Source organism: Eretmochelys imbricata, chromosome 14 (assembly GCF_965152235.1).
Source record: "Eretmochelys imbricata isolate rEreImb1 chromosome 14, rEreImb1.hap1, whole genome shotgun sequence".
Lineage (NCBI taxonomy): Eukaryota > Metazoa > Chordata > Testudines > Cheloniidae > Eretmochelys > Eretmochelys imbricata.
In genome coordinates this window covers 46,868,617-46,883,513 of record NC_135585.1, presented here as the reverse complement: position 1 = coordinate 46,883,513, position 14,897 = coordinate 46,868,617, and the positions used below count along the sequence as shown (strand labels likewise).

Below are 14,897 nucleotides of genomic sequence, written 5' to 3'. Positions count from 1 at the left end.
CTCCCCCCCAGACCCTCCTGCACGCCACGGAACAGCTGATCGGGAGGTGCAGGGAGGAGGGGGAGGCTCTGACCGGCAGGGCTGCTGGTGGGTGGGAGGCACGGGAGCGGGACAGGGGAGCTGATCGGGGGTTGCTGACATATTACTGTGGCTCTTTGGCAATGTACATTGGTAAATTCTGGCTCCTTCTCAGGCTCAGGTTGGCCACCCCTGGCTTAGCCTGTCCCGATTGAGGGGGTCACCCTCCACTGAACTGAACTCGCTAAGCAGGGGGCTTGGATGCCAGACCCCTGTGAAGTTTAAGAGGAGGTGGGGACAGTGTGCTTGCTGGGCAGTGTGGACTTTACCCAAGAGTCCTAGGCATGGTTTAACTTGCTCCTCTCCACTGTTCACAGACAGAACTAATTAAGGCTCCATTCAGAGTCTTTTGTTTTGTTAAGTGATCACTAGAGCTGAAATCACTTGATGTGGGACAGCTTTTCTGCCCAGCCTGCTTCAGCAAGGACGTTCATAGAATCATAGAATCATAGAATATCAGGGTTGGAAGGGACCCCTGAAGGTCACCTAGTCCAACCCCCTGCTCGAAGCAGGACCAATTCCCAGTTAAATCATCCCAGCCAGGGCTTTGTCAAGCCTGACCTTAAAAACCTCTAAGGAAGGAGATTCTACCACCTCCCTAGGTAACGCATTCCAGTGTTTCACCACCCTCTTAGTGAAAAGGTTTTCCTAATATCCAATCTAAACCTCCCCCACTGCAACTTGAGACCATTACTCCTCGTTCTGTCATCTGCTACCATTGAGAACAGTCTAGAGCCATTGTCTTTGGAACCCCCTTTCAGGTAGTTGAAAGCAGCTATCAAATCCCCCCTCATTCTTCTCTTCTGCAGGCTAAACAATCCCAGCTCCCTCAGCCTCTCCTCATAAGTCATGTGTTCTAGACCCCTAATCATTTTTGTTGCCCTTCGCTGGACTCTCTCCAATTTATCCACATCCTTCTTGTATTGTGGGGCCCAAAACTGGACACAGTACTCCAGATGAGGCCTCACCAATGTCGAATAGAGGGGAACGATCACGTCCCTCGATCTCCTCGCTATGCCCCTACTTATACATCCCAAAATGCCATTGGCCTTCTTGGCAACAAGGGCACACTGTTGACTCATATCCAGCTTCTCGTCCACTGTCACCCCTAGGTCCTTTTCCGCAGAACTGCTGCCTAGCCATTCGGTCCCTAGTCTGTAGCGGTGCATTGGATTCTTCCATCCTAAGTGCAGGACCCTGCACTTATCCTTATTGAACCTCATCAGATTTCTTTTGGCCCAATCCTCCAATTTGTCTAGGTCCTTCTGTATCCTATCCCTCCCCTCCAGCGTATCTACCACTCCTCCCAGTTTAGTATCATCCGCAAATTTGCTGAGAGTGCAATCCACACCATCCTCCAGATCATTTATGAAGATATTGAACAAAACCGGCCCCAGGACCGACCCTTGGGGCACTCCACTTGATACCGGCTGCCAACTAGACATGGAGCCATTGATCACTACCCGTTGAGCCCGACAATCTAGCCAGCTTTCTACCCACCTTATAGTGCATTCATCCAGCCCATACTTCCTTAACTTGCTGACAAGAATACTGTGGGAGACCGTGTCAAAAGCTTTGCTAAAGTCAAGAAACAATACATCCACTGCTTTCCCTTCATCCACAGAACCAGTAATCTCATCATAAAAGGCGATTAGATTAGTCAGGCATGACCTTCCCTTGGTGAATCCATGTTGGCTGTTCCTGATCACTTTCCTCTCATGCAAGTGCTTCAGGATTGATTCTTTGAGGACCTGCTCCATGATTTTTCCAGGGACTGAGGTAAGGCTGACTGGCCTGTAGTTCCCAGGATCCTCCTTCTTCCCTTTTTTAAAGATTGGCACTACATTAGCCTTTTTCCAGTCATCCGGGACTTCCCCCATTCGCCACAAGTTTTCAAAGATAATGGCCAATAGCTCTGCAATCACAGCCACCAATTCCTTCAGCACTCTCGGATGCAACTCGTCCGGCCCCATGGACTTGTGCACGTCCAGCTTTTCTAAATAGTCCCTAACCACCTCTATCTCCACAGAGGGCTGGCCATCTCTTCCCCATTTTGTGATGCCCAGCGCAGCAGTCTGGGAGCTGACCTTGTTAGTGAAAACAGAGGCAAAAAAAGCATTGAGTACATTAGCTTTTTCCACATCCTCTGTCACTAGGTTGCCTCCCTCATTCAGTAAGGGGCCCACACTTTCCTTGGCTTTCTTCTTGTTGCCAACATACCTGAAGAAACCCTTCTTGTTACTCTTGACATCTCTCGCTAGCTGCAGCTCCAGGTGCGATTTGGCCCTCCTGATTTCATTCCTACATGCCCGAGCAATATTTTTATACTCTTCCCTGGTCATATGTCCAACCTTCCACTTCTTGTAAGCTTCTTTTTTATGTTTAAGATCCGCTAGGATTTCACCATTAAGCCAAGCTGGTCGCCTTCCATATTTACTATTCTTTCGACTCATTGGGATGGTTTGTCCCTGTAACCTCAACAGGGATTCCTTGAAATACAGCCAGCTCTCCTGGACTCCTTTCCCCTTCAAGTTAGTCCCCCAGGGGATCCTGGCCATCCGTTCCCTGAAGGAGTCGAAGTCTGCTTTCCTGAAGTCCAGGGTCCGTATTCTGCTGCTCTCCTTTCTTCCCTGTGTCAGGATCCTGAACTCAACCAACTCATGGTCACTGCCTCCCAGATTCCCATCCACTTTTGCTTCCCCCACTAATTCTACCCGGTTTGTGAGCAGCAGGTCAAGAAAAGCGCCCCCCCTAGTTGGCTCCTCTAGCACTTGCACCAGGAAATTGTCCCCTACGCTTTCCAAAAACTTCCTGGATTGTCTATGCACCGCTGTATTGCTCTCCCAGCAGATATCAGGAAAATTAAAGTCACCCATGAGAATCAGGGTATGCGATCTAGTAGCTTCCGTGAGCTGCCGGAAGAAAGCCTCATCTACCTCATCCCCCTGGTCCGGTGGTCTATAGCAGACTCCCACCTCTACATCACTCTTGTTGCTCACACTTCTAAACTTAATCCAGAGACACTCAGGTTTTTCTGCAGTTTCGTACCGGAGCTCTGAGCAGTCATACTGCTCCCTTACATACAGTGCTACTCCCCCACCTTTTCTGCCCTGCCTGTCCTTCCTGAACAGTTTATAACCATCCATGACAGTACTCCAGTCATGTGAGTTATCCCACCAAGTCTCTGTTATTCCAATCACGTCATAGTTCCTTGACATCACCAGGACCTCCAGTTCTCCCTGCTTGTTTCCAAGGCTTTGTGCATTCGTATATAAGCACTTGAGATAACCTGTTGATCGCCCCTCATTCCCAGTATGAGGCAGGAGCCCTCCCGTCACAGACATTCCTGCCTGTGCTTCCTCCCGGTATCCCGCTTTCCCACTTACCTCAGGGCTTTGGTCTCCTTCCCCCGGTGAACCTAGTTTAAAGCCCTCCTCACTAGGTTAGCCAGCCTGCTGGCAAAGATGCTCTTCCCTCTCTTCGTAAGATGGAGCCCGTCTCTGCCCAGCACTCCTCCTTCATGGAACACCGTCCCATGGTCAAAGAATCCAAAGCCTTCTCTCCGACACCACCTGCGTAGCCATTCGTTGACTTCCACGATTCGACGGTCCCTACCCAGGCCTTTTCCTTCCACGGGGAGGATGGACGAGAACACCACTTGCGCCTCCAACTCCTTTATCCTTCTTCCCAGAGCCACGTAGTCCGCAGTGATCCGCTCAAGGTCATTCTTGGCAGTATCATTGGTGCCCACGTGGAGAAGCAGGAAGGGGTAGCGATCCGAGGGCTTGATGAGTCTCGGCAGTCTCTCCGTCACATCGCGAATCTTAGCCCCTGGCAAGCAGCAGACTTCTCGGTTTTTCCGGTCAGGGCGGCAGATAGATGACTCAGTCCCCCGGAGGAGAGAGTCCCCGACCACCACCACCCGCCTTCTCCTCTTGGGAGTGGTGGTCGTGGAACCCCCAACCTCAGGACATCGCATCTCATGCCTTCCAACCAGTGGAGTCTCCTTCTGCTTTCTCGCCCCAGACATATCATCTGGTCCACTCTCCGCAATGGTACCCCCACTAAGAGTTGAAAATCACTAAGAGCAGCGTAGAAACTCGAGAGGCTAGGTTTTTGCACAAGAAGGGGACTTCTTCTGCTTTAAATTGCAAGTGTAGACATGCCCTGATCTGCAGAGGTTACAGCAGAGAAGCAGGTGATGGCTGGCAGGGCGGCCGGTGGAGTGGGACAGTGGGGTGTGTGGTAGGGTGGTGACACTAGAGCTAGTACTTGGACCAGGGCCGTCCCTAGCCATTTGGGGGCCCTACGCAGCCCCCCGTGTGTGGGGGGCTGTGTGGGGCCCCAGGCCATGCCCCCCCCAGGTATGGATGGCAGGAGCTGTGGAGGGCCACTTTTGGGGGCCCCACAGGCCCAGAGTGGCCCGGGGGATTAGCGGGGGGCCGGGAGGAGCCTGCCCCGCTTCCCTTGCCCCGGCCCCAGCCATGTCGCTCGGGTTGGGGAAAGGATCGCCTCCCACTCTCACCGGCGGCGGGAAGCGGAGCGCCGTGGCTGGGATCTGGCGGAGTAGATCAGGCTGGGGCCCGTCTGCTCCACTTCCCGCCGCTGCTGGTGAGTGCGGGGTTGCTGGGGGAAGAGGTGGAATGGGGGCGGGCCGGGGGCAGAGCAGGGGGGAAGGGTAAGAGGCAGGGTGGAGGGAGTGTCCGGAGCCCCACACCCCCGTAGGAACGGCCCTGCCCCTTGCAGTGGGCGCAGCCCGCGGGGGGCTGGCTGAGGGAAAGGGCTGGTTGCCGGGGCTGGTGCTGCCACGTATGCAGCATGCAGCTGCCTAGGGCACCATTAAATTTGGGGCAATTTGGTGCCCCAAATTTCATGGTGCCCTATGCAGCTGCGTATGCCTAAGGACGGCCCTGGCTTGGACACTGGAGCAAGCAAGGTGCCATCTTCGTCCTCCCCCCCCAACCAGGGTGGGAGGTGAGCTCACACAGATGCATCTCTGAACCCTGAGTCTTCACTGACCAAGGACAGCCACTGTGAGTGGGGTGGGGTGAGGGAGCAGAGAGGGGCAGAGCAAAGGAACTTTTGGTTGTAGAACTCCAGAACATGAGGCAGAAGACACTGACCAACGTACACTGGAGAGGGTGTTTTGCTCACGGTTTTATGTTTATGAATCCTGCGTGTGGCATTTTCCTTAATCAATGCCGGGTGACTTCCCTCCTCTCATTTAAAGTTTCTTTTTTACCATCGGCACCAACTCTGTGGGTGCTCCAGGGCTGGAGCAACCATGGAATAAAAATAGTGGGTGCTCAGCACCTACTGGCAGCCCCGCCGATCAGCTCTTCCCCTGCCCCACAACGTCTCCTGCCTACTGGAGACACTGAGATCAGCTCCTGCCCTGTCCTCCCAGCACCTCCCACCTGCCACAGATCAGCTGTTCAGAAGCTGTTCCCAGAAGCTGGGAATGGGCGACAGGGGATGGATCACTTGATGATCACCTGTTCTGTTCATTCCCTCTGGGGCACCTGGCATTGGCCACTGTCAGAAGACAGGATACTGGGCTAGATGGACCTTTGGTCCGACAGGGGATGGCTGGTCTTATGTTCTTATGTTCTTGCTGCCCACTCCACCTGGCAGATGGGTTGCAGGTGCACAAAGAGCCGTCAGCCCTGTTCTATTACGTGTTGGAACTTGCAGTGTTGGAGAAAAAAAAGTTTGGATATTTTCCCATTATCCACAACTCCCAGTGCTCATCCCCTCTGAAAACCAGGCCCCTTTCATTTAGGTGCCTAACCATAGGCAGCCAGGGGTGAATGTTTGTTCTTGTATTGATGGGGGATAAACCTGGTGTCCTTAAGGGGTATAATTAAGCAAAGTCAACAGCATTTCCTACCTTGTACTCCTGGGCAGCCTCCTCAATGGGAACCACAGTGTGAGACTTGTGGTCCCGGGATTTCTCACACACCAAGCAAATAGTTTCTCCATCCTCCGCACAGAAGAGTTTGAGACGTTCCTCGTGTCTCTCACACAGATCCTCCTTTTGCCCTTTTCCTGGTTTTAACCCCAGTTGTTTGATCCTTTGTATGATGTTGTTCAGCTGGGTGTTGGGCTTGAACTCCCCTTTTTGGAACCGGGCTCTGCACTGGGGACAGGTCAGGGGTGTCCCCGTTCCCTTCTCCTCACTGTACCGGGTGACGCAGGCTCGGCAGAAGTTGTGCCCACACGCGATAGTCACCGGCTCCGTCAGATACCCCAGGCAGACGGAGCAAATAGCTTCATCTTGTATTTCCCCTGCTGTAGCTGCAGCGGCCATGGCAGCTGGGTGAGTATCTGTTCTCTCTGCCCTTGGCTGTGCAGTGTGGGCTTGTGCTGACACTGGGAGGGGCCGCCTGCAAGTATCTGCTAGTCCCAGCCACAGAAGGAGAAGAAGAAAAAGGAGGAGCCAGGAGGGGGAGGGGGAGAAAACAGGAAAGTGAAACTGAAGGAGAGTAAAAGAGGGGGAAGGACAGGGAGAGGGCAGGAGAGAAGGAGTGGATGGAGGTGGGGAGAAGGGATGGGAGAACATGGGGTAATGGAGAGAGGGGGAAGAATATGAACCAATCTGATGTGTATTGCTGGAAGGCTGGAAGGGAGAGCATATCCTCTGCCCCACAGGCAGGAACTGTCTAACCGACCCCAACGCTCACTGGGGATTGAAGTGGGGACCTACAGCGTTTAGCACAAGTCTCTACAGCTGGAACTAAAGAGTCAGTTTGTGAAGTTCAGAGCTGTAAAAACCCATAAACCCTGTGGGTCAGCCATCAAGGGCGGTGTGAATGGCACACACTCCCCAGAGGGTTACAAATGCACTGAGGGATTTTTCGGCTCCCTCAGGAGAGGAGGGGGTGTCACAAAGCTCAGGTAGAAAGTCAGGGTTATGGATGCTCTGGAAATTTCTATAAATATAAATGCTACAGGACACTAAGGATTCAAAGCCCCTGTCATTTTGAACCTCACTTTGCTTTGTGTGGCAAGCTTTGGCCAAATTCTCCTGTCCTTTAGACAGTGGAAACCGAAGACCATTTAGGTTATGTCTACACTGCGCATCTGTTCACGACAAGGCTGTGTCAACAAAGCGCCGTTTACACTTGCACTTGCCGGGGCAAAACTTTTGTTGTTCAATTGCAAGTGTAGCCTAAGCTACAGCCCCTGAACTCTGCCTTGCCCGCAGTGAGGGCACTCTGCAGGCAGGCCGTACAGCGCAGGCTGGCACTGCCTGATGGCACAGCTGATATTCAATTCCATGCAGAGAACGACATTAAAAAAAAGTTCCGGTGGCGAAGTCAAGCATGTAAACACTGTGAAATGCCAGAATTAAGGTGCCTGAACAGCCAGATCACCAGCATCAAGAGTCGACAGCTCAGGTTAGAGCATCAGAGGCAGGATTTTTAGTGCAGTCACAGTAGCTTTATTTCTCTGTGGGCTCCATGGGAGTGTTGACATTGACTCCGATAGAAGCAAGATCAAGCCTAATATAGGCAACCTGGGGGCTTGGGGCCAACTGCGAGAAAGGTCCAGGTGCTGCACCTTGGTTTCTGCTGCATTGTTTTCCCAGAAGCCATTGGTGTCCAGACTTTTTGGCTTACTCTGACAAGCTAGAGTTGATCTCATTTTGAAGGTACATTTTGAAGGTACAGCCTGAGTGTCTCCGTTTTGATGGCACAGTCTGGGGACACACATTGTCAGGCTGTAGGAGGATTCGGGTTTTATCTTTGACCCCTGCCCCTTGTAGTTTATGCAGCTGTAGCCATGGATCTCAGCATGCTCAGAGCTGCACACCTCAGGGGGGCCTGGGAAGGAAATGGCTTGGGGACGTTCCCCTTTGGGAGCCCCATGACCCGCTCCTGGGGGCACGCAGATCCCAGAGCTCTTCGGCTTGGTTGGAGGAATTTACAGTGTCTGCCATGACTCGGAAAGCTGCACATCTCTTCAGATACCTGCTAAGAGCATCCCGACTGCAAACAGCAAACTGTTGCTGATGTCTGGTTCACAGGCCAGAGAGCCCATCTAGTGGGTTATAAAGAATGAGACGTGGGAGGAGCACAGACATGAGGAGAAGTTCATACCAGGGTGGTTTGAGCAGGGGTTCACGGGTGCACTGACACCCCAAAAAACTCTGCAGTGGTGTCTTCTGTCCCACAGGGCTGGGCCTGGCTCCCTGCTGTGGGTGTTGTGACCTGGGGGCTCTGACCACTTGCAGCAGCACCTTCCACCTCTGCACTGTGACCCTAAACCCAACCTGGTGCAAAGGGGCAATGGGGGGAGCGGCTGTAGAGTGAGCCTGTCCCTCACTCAGCCTGCAATGGGGAGCCAGGCACAGCCCCATGGGACAGGACACAACACTGCAGGATGTGTGTGGGCTGGGCTCACTCTCCAGCCCCTGCCCTCTGGCCTCCCCTCGGCACTTGGTAGGGATTGGGGCTGCGGTGCTGAGGCAGCGGGTGCTGCTGTGGCTGGTCTGTGCCCCCTCAGTGGGCTGAGGAGGAGGAGGAAGGGGCAGTGGCAGGGGAGCTCACCCATTGAATCGGGAGGCTCCCTCCACCACTGGCTCACACAGACAAATGTTTCCCTGGGACTCCACAGCTCCAAACTGATGGGGGTCCTTTAACTTCCTCGATACACACTGTGCAAGCAGAAGGGGGCGGGGGCGTGACTCCACGTTCTCCAACCTACTTCAAGCCGCTGCTTGATACGGGATCCTCGCAGGGAGCAGGGCCGGCACTCCCCAGTGGGGCTGGCCAGAGTCTGACTCCGAGCTCTTCAGCTGTAAGACTCAGAACTGACCCATGCAGAATTTGCACTTTCAGAAGTGGGACAAAGAACTAAAGTGAGGTACCCACGTTACAGACAAAGGAGGCTTCAAATTGCAAGTGAGATGGAATCTGCCCCTTGGTGAATCCGAGGTGCTCTCGACCTTCAGCTCCTTAGTGCCCGATGGTGACCAGCCACTGCACAGGGGTGAAGAGTGGAGGGAAGGTTTCAGAGCCTTTCCCACCACCTGACACCTTCTGTGCAGGGGCCAGTCACATGAGCGTTCCTGGTGCTCAGGCAAGCACACAAGCTGAAACCCCATGGCAGTGGGGAGGACTTGGGGCCACAGCAATTGTTGCACTGCAGAGCTGGCTGGCCATGATGGCGGTGGGTGGGAGGGGGGGCACACTGCAGCATCTCAGACACTTCTGTGACTGGGGGAGATCCAGGAGGCAATATCTCCTGCAGCCCCCATGGGCTGGTGCGGCTGTGCACCACCCCCAGGACAGCCATTGATTCACTGCTACTGTTGTCTCTTAGTGCGCCCAAGAGGACTCCAGCCTTAGGAAGAGGGCACCAGGGAATCCAGGGTTATTTCAGATCATTCAAGAGAGCTGGAGCTGAATGAAAGAAGTCTCTGTCATATCCCTGCTTAAAGATTACCTACTATTTTATCATTTCCCTTTCATTTTCTCTTATTACAGAGCTAATTTTTCTTGGAAACTAGCTGTGATCACATGAAAGACCTGACAGAAACCATTTCTGGCTCTGTGAGTTGAGTTTGCCACAATTAAAACTGAAATCACCACCTGCCAACCGGGAATGGGATAGGCCGTGAACATTTGACTCTCAAGTAATAAAGCAGGGAAGTTTTACCATAAAGTCACTCTTATCAGTTCCAGTTGCATTGCTCACTATTTACTTGCTGACATTTTCATTTCCACGGTGAAACAGGTGAATTTACTTAGCTGGTCCTTTTCCCAGAAATACCAATGCAAACTAGACAGAACTGGTCTCTAAGATTGCAGGCAATAGGATACCCTAAAGGCTACATGGCATTGTGGTTGTTACAGGCCAGCCCAGTGAGCCATTGTACAGTCACTCATCTGTTGTGAGTGAACTGAATTACTGGGTCTCCTATACTTCTGAGCCAATTGGCTCTGGGCAGAGTCTAGTCACTATATCCAGCCCTGGGACTCTAGGGCTCACTCCTGGGCTCAGACCATTTATCTACTGTCCTCCCTCAGGATGTGGGGGATCTGTCAGCATCTTCCTAAGTCTCTGAAACCAGCGTCTGAGCCCCTCTAGCCTCCAAGTCAATTACACTCATGCCCTCAGAACTCCCCCTAGGCTGTGGGCACCCCGGACTTACACGTTAACCATTTCAGAAACAATGTGGAGGGGAAGCAAGGCACACAGGCTTAGCAAAGGAATTTCTTAACCACGGAGTCTTTACTCATAAAGCACAGTTGAGTAATATAACAAGTCCAGAGATGCGCCCTCCTGTAGTCTGAGTTCACCCCTTCTTGTACGTCGGTGGTTTGTCAGTGTTTCACGCTGGCCAATGTTGCCCCTGCCCTCCTTCTCCTTCTTTCATGTGGCAATGGTCAGCCCCCTTGCAGAGAAGGCCCCCCACCCCTGAATAGGGCCATTGTGTCTGTGCAATGTGCTTGATCTCCCCACCAGGGCCATCCTTAGGATTTATGGGCCCTATGCAATATTATTAAACTGGTGCCCCTAAACCGGCACATTCGGCTCTGTGAATACGGCCCCGGCCTTCTGCCCCGGAAGGAGACTGCCGCGTGCACTGGGTGTGCAGGACCAGACCCGCTCTTGCCTGCTGTCCCGGTCATAGGCGCGGACTCCAGGGCTGGAGCATCCACAGGGAATTTTAGTGGGTGTGGAGCACCCACCAGCGCAAAGCTCCCCCCTTCTGCCTCCCTTCCCCAACACCTCTTACGTGCTGGCAGCCCCACACTGACCAACTCCTCCCCCCCCCCCAAAGTTTCCAGAGCACCCTGAACAGCTGATTCACATGTTCAAGTTCTGTGAGGGAGGGGGGAGGAGGCGGGGCGGGGGTGGAGGAGGGGCAGGGGTTTGGGGGAAGGAGTGGAGGGGGGAGGGGCCTGGAGTGGAGTGGGGGGGTCAAGCATCCCCTGGCAAGATGAGAAGTCAGCCCCTATGGTCCTAGTGGTGCCCCAAATTTGCAGGTGCCCTACACAGCCGCGTATGCTGCATATGCCTAAGGACGGCCCTGCTCCCCACTGGTCAATCTGTGTACTTCCTAACAGCCACTCATGCTTGTCCCCCAGCTTCTGTATAGAAATTCTTCTACTCCATAGAGATGGGTCAGTAGCTTTGAGTCATCCAAAGTTGATGGCCCCAGACTGCAGCCTTGATTGATCTCAGCGATGGTCCTTCAATGCAGTATCAAATGCCTTTCCCAGGCAGGGTAGCCTTCTGGAAGGCAGCACTATAAACTGCCCCAGGAAAGTCCAAACTAGTAGAGTTTGAAAGTTAACCCTTCAGCACACAGTGATCTTTCTGTAGTTAATAAATCAGTTTTATATTTTATCTAAAACAGTGTGTTTTGGTTGAAGTGCTTGGGAAATCTCAGGTCAGTTTACAAAGGCTAGTTAGTGTGTGTCCTGTCCACATCGAGGGAGGGGCGGACTGGGTGAAATGAACTGACTCTGGCCAGGCTTCTGTGCAAGATGGTAAAGTTCTGGGGTGCAAAGCTGAGGAGCTGGGGGGAATCGGCTGGAGCCTCTCTATTGTTGGTTCATGAGTGGCTAATAAAAGCATTCATGTAACTCAGTTGGATGAGTCCCTGCCGGTGGATGGCGGAGTAAGGGCAGCACCTGCCAGAGCTTTGTAGCTTCTCATCAGCATCACAGTGTGAGGGGAAGCTCAGGTTGGTGGGACAGAGGGCTCAGCAGTCCCACAGTCTGGGGACCCTGTCACAGTGATTAACATGCCCATCTGAGTGGTGGGAGACACAGGGTTCAAATACTTCCTGGTAGGGAGGTGGGACTGAATTTGGGTTCCCCATATTCCAGCGCAGTGCTTTAACCACTGGGATAGACGTTATAAGGTGGGCACCACTATCTCTTCCATTGGACAACTGCTTGAACGGGACCCAATCTGGTAGGCATGCTGGGAGGATCAGGCCCCATATGCGAAATCGGCAGCTGAATGCCAATCTTCCCCGGTCCATGACTCACTTGGGGGCTTAGGTGGGAGATAGGCATCTCACACTCCTAGAATGGGGCAGCCGTGCACACGGCCAGAGGCAGAAACATAGGTGCCAAGGGAACTTGTACCCTGAAAACAGGACATGCATCTTCCCCTTTCTGAACCCCAGCGCCTGCACCCTGTCCCTGATTTCGCCCATCTGCCCCTCTCCTTCCCCTCCCTCGTGCTCCCTGTTTCACTCTCCTCTGGACTCCTTTTGGCTCCTACACAAATTCTGCCCATCCCACCCCTCTCATTTTCCTGTGTTAGCCCCCTTTTATTGCAGGAAGCAGATTTTTGTCTCAAATGAAGGCAGAGTGAGGGCAGTGGCTTCAGGGGATGATTTATTATTATTATTCAAAGATTTTTATTCAATTAATCTTGAAAAGACTTTGGATTCTTAAAGGTTCAATCGTGATCATAGGTGCTTCTCAGCTTCTAGGACAGTGATGGAGTCATAACAGAGGATTCCTCTTAGGGTGTGCATGGGAAGGCTGCTCCCTGGACAATGACAGACCACATATAGCAAGGGAGGGAGATAGAGCCTGTATCTGCACTGCCAGATTCTGTTTCCTACTGGTCCCTTGATGTTCAAGCTCCCACCCCCCACTATCCCGGGGTCCCACATTCTTACAAGGAACCCCTTGGGTTAGATGTTAACAGATGTTTTGCTGTGTGTGTGTTCCCTTCGTATGCTGCCCCAGCCTTGTGCAGACAGCTAGCACGGCAGACGTTGAGCGAACCACCCAATGACCACAAATTCCGTTAAGGGACGAAGGAACCAGGCTAGGTTTATTGTCGACAAAGCACAGTAATAGCACCTGGCAGCCTCTATGAGGATACTATGACTTGTATGCCCACCACTATGGATGCAGCTCAGTAAGTGGCGGGACTTTCCACTGCCACCTAGGCCGGCCAAAGATACTCCCTCTGAGACACAGCTTTATACAGTACCGGATTTACCATAGTGCCGGGCCCAAGCTCAGAAGGGGCCCCATGACATTTACTTCCTCCCCTCTCACAGCGCTGCAGAAGCGGAACCTCAGGGCAGCAGAGATCTAGCATGGGAGCTGAGAACCCACAGGGCCCTGGGAACTGTAGTTGCTTGGCCAGCTCCCTGCCAATAGAGCCGGCCCTGGAGCAGGGAAGGAACTACATTTCCCAGCTATCCCTTGGCAGCTATCAACAGGTACGGGAGGGCGGAAGCTGAGACCCCATGCACTGCAGCTGATTGTGAATGGAGAGCTGGCTGCTAGAAGGGGGTGGCACTTTGAATGGGGTACAAGTATGCCCAAGGAGTCGAAGGCTTTTGGCCCAGATATCACTTCCCCAGACTGGATTAGCGATGCTTGTGTGACCTCGCCTGGCAGCCCCCAAAGAAGGAACTGGGCGGACTAAATGGACAGTGCACCTCTCCGTCAGAAGCCTAGCAGGGGAGGTATGTGGATCCCACCAGGAGAAGTTAAAATGAAAAGGGAGGGAGGGGAGGCTCTACTAGAAGACCTGGGCAGCTTTAGATACAGCAAAGGAGGATTTCTACGTCTGAGCCATGAAAGCAGAAATTGACTTTTCCTTTCCAGATTCATCTAATAGTGAGAAAAGTAATCTTGCACATGCTTTCCAGATTTGAACACCCTCAAAATTCAGGACTGCTCAAGCTCAATTTTGGCCGCTGTCACTTCATTTCTCCCAAATCAAACATGCTGATCCACTGTAATTTGCTGTAGGAAGAGTAGGATAAAATTGAGCAACAAATGCTGGGGTCTTCCCAGTGCTAACTAGGACTGGAGTTGCTATTTTCAACAGCCATTGCCATTTTTCTTAGTTTTATTTGTTTAAAAAGAAGACCGTGATATTGCATTGGCAAATTCCCCACAGAAATGAAGAGTGGAAGAAAAGAATAACAAAGGCACCTCAACTTTTCCTCATTTATGTAGGACAGTATATGGATCAGCTATCCTCCAGTCACACAAGCTGAAAATTGTTCCACTTGACTGCAGTTCTGCAACCACGCGGGAACCCATCCTTTCTGTGTTCTGGACACATCCAGAATTCCTGCTGAATTCAGAAGTCCTTGCTTTTGTGACCACATGGGCTGACATTTTCAGCCCTGGTCAGCGAAGCAGGTTTACACTTAGTAATTGGGCGGGAGGCCTCTCAGAAAAAGTTAGGTGCTGTAGGAGGTGTTGCTTATTCACTAGGTCACGTGAGACCTTCCTGTTACCATAGTAAACCAGTGCAGCACAGAATGCACCTTGCTCCTGGAGTCTAGAACGGGGTCCTTTGCTTCTATACACAGCCCATTAAAGACAATAAAAAGACTCCCACTCACTTCAACAGGCTTTGGACAGAACTGGTTATACACAGGGTTACTCCACTGTCTTCACAGGGTCCTGGTCCTACAGTGGAGGGGGGCCCTGTGAGTTTGTTGCAGAGCTGCTGCTCAGGGATGGGAACCTCCTGGCACCCCAGCCTCCAAAATCATTCAGGCTGCGCTTTCTGCATGACTATGTGCTAGCTGAGGGGTGCATGGGCATTGGTGGCCTCTGCTGCAGGTGATGGGCATCTCAGTTCCTTAAAGCCATGGCCTAGAGGAAGGAAGCGCCTAACTCCAGAGTCTGCAGCTGCCTAGGGCCAGTGCTGAGGATTTAGAGTCCATAGTGCAGCCATTGCAAGGGTCAAGCATGCTCAGCCTTGGAATTGCCACCCCTCCCTTGCTAGCAGCTGCAACTGTCTAAGGCTGACCTCTGGCGATTGGCCCCATGGCTGTAGCCAGAGAAGCTGCAGGTGGCTCTGTG

At 52.6% G+C, this 14,897-nt stretch overlaps 1 protein-coding gene across 3 annotated transcripts in view; it reads right to left on the bottom strand.

Annotated features, from left to right (window-relative positions):
• Window positions 1–6,402, bottom strand: part of LOC144275024 (E3 ubiquitin-protein ligase TRIM39-like) — a 31,498-nt gene extending 25,096 nt beyond the window's left edge. For all 3 annotated transcript variants that reach the window (XM_077834099.1, XM_077834100.1, XM_077834101.1), the window contains exon 1: window positions 5,969–6,402. In XM_077834099.1, coding sequence (XP_077690225.1) covers window positions 5,969–6,388 — 420 coding nt within the window. In that variant the 5' untranslated portion in view covers window positions 6,389–6,402. The remainder of the gene's footprint in view (window positions 1–5,968) is intronic.
• Window positions 6,403–14,897: the final 8,495 nt, after the last annotated feature.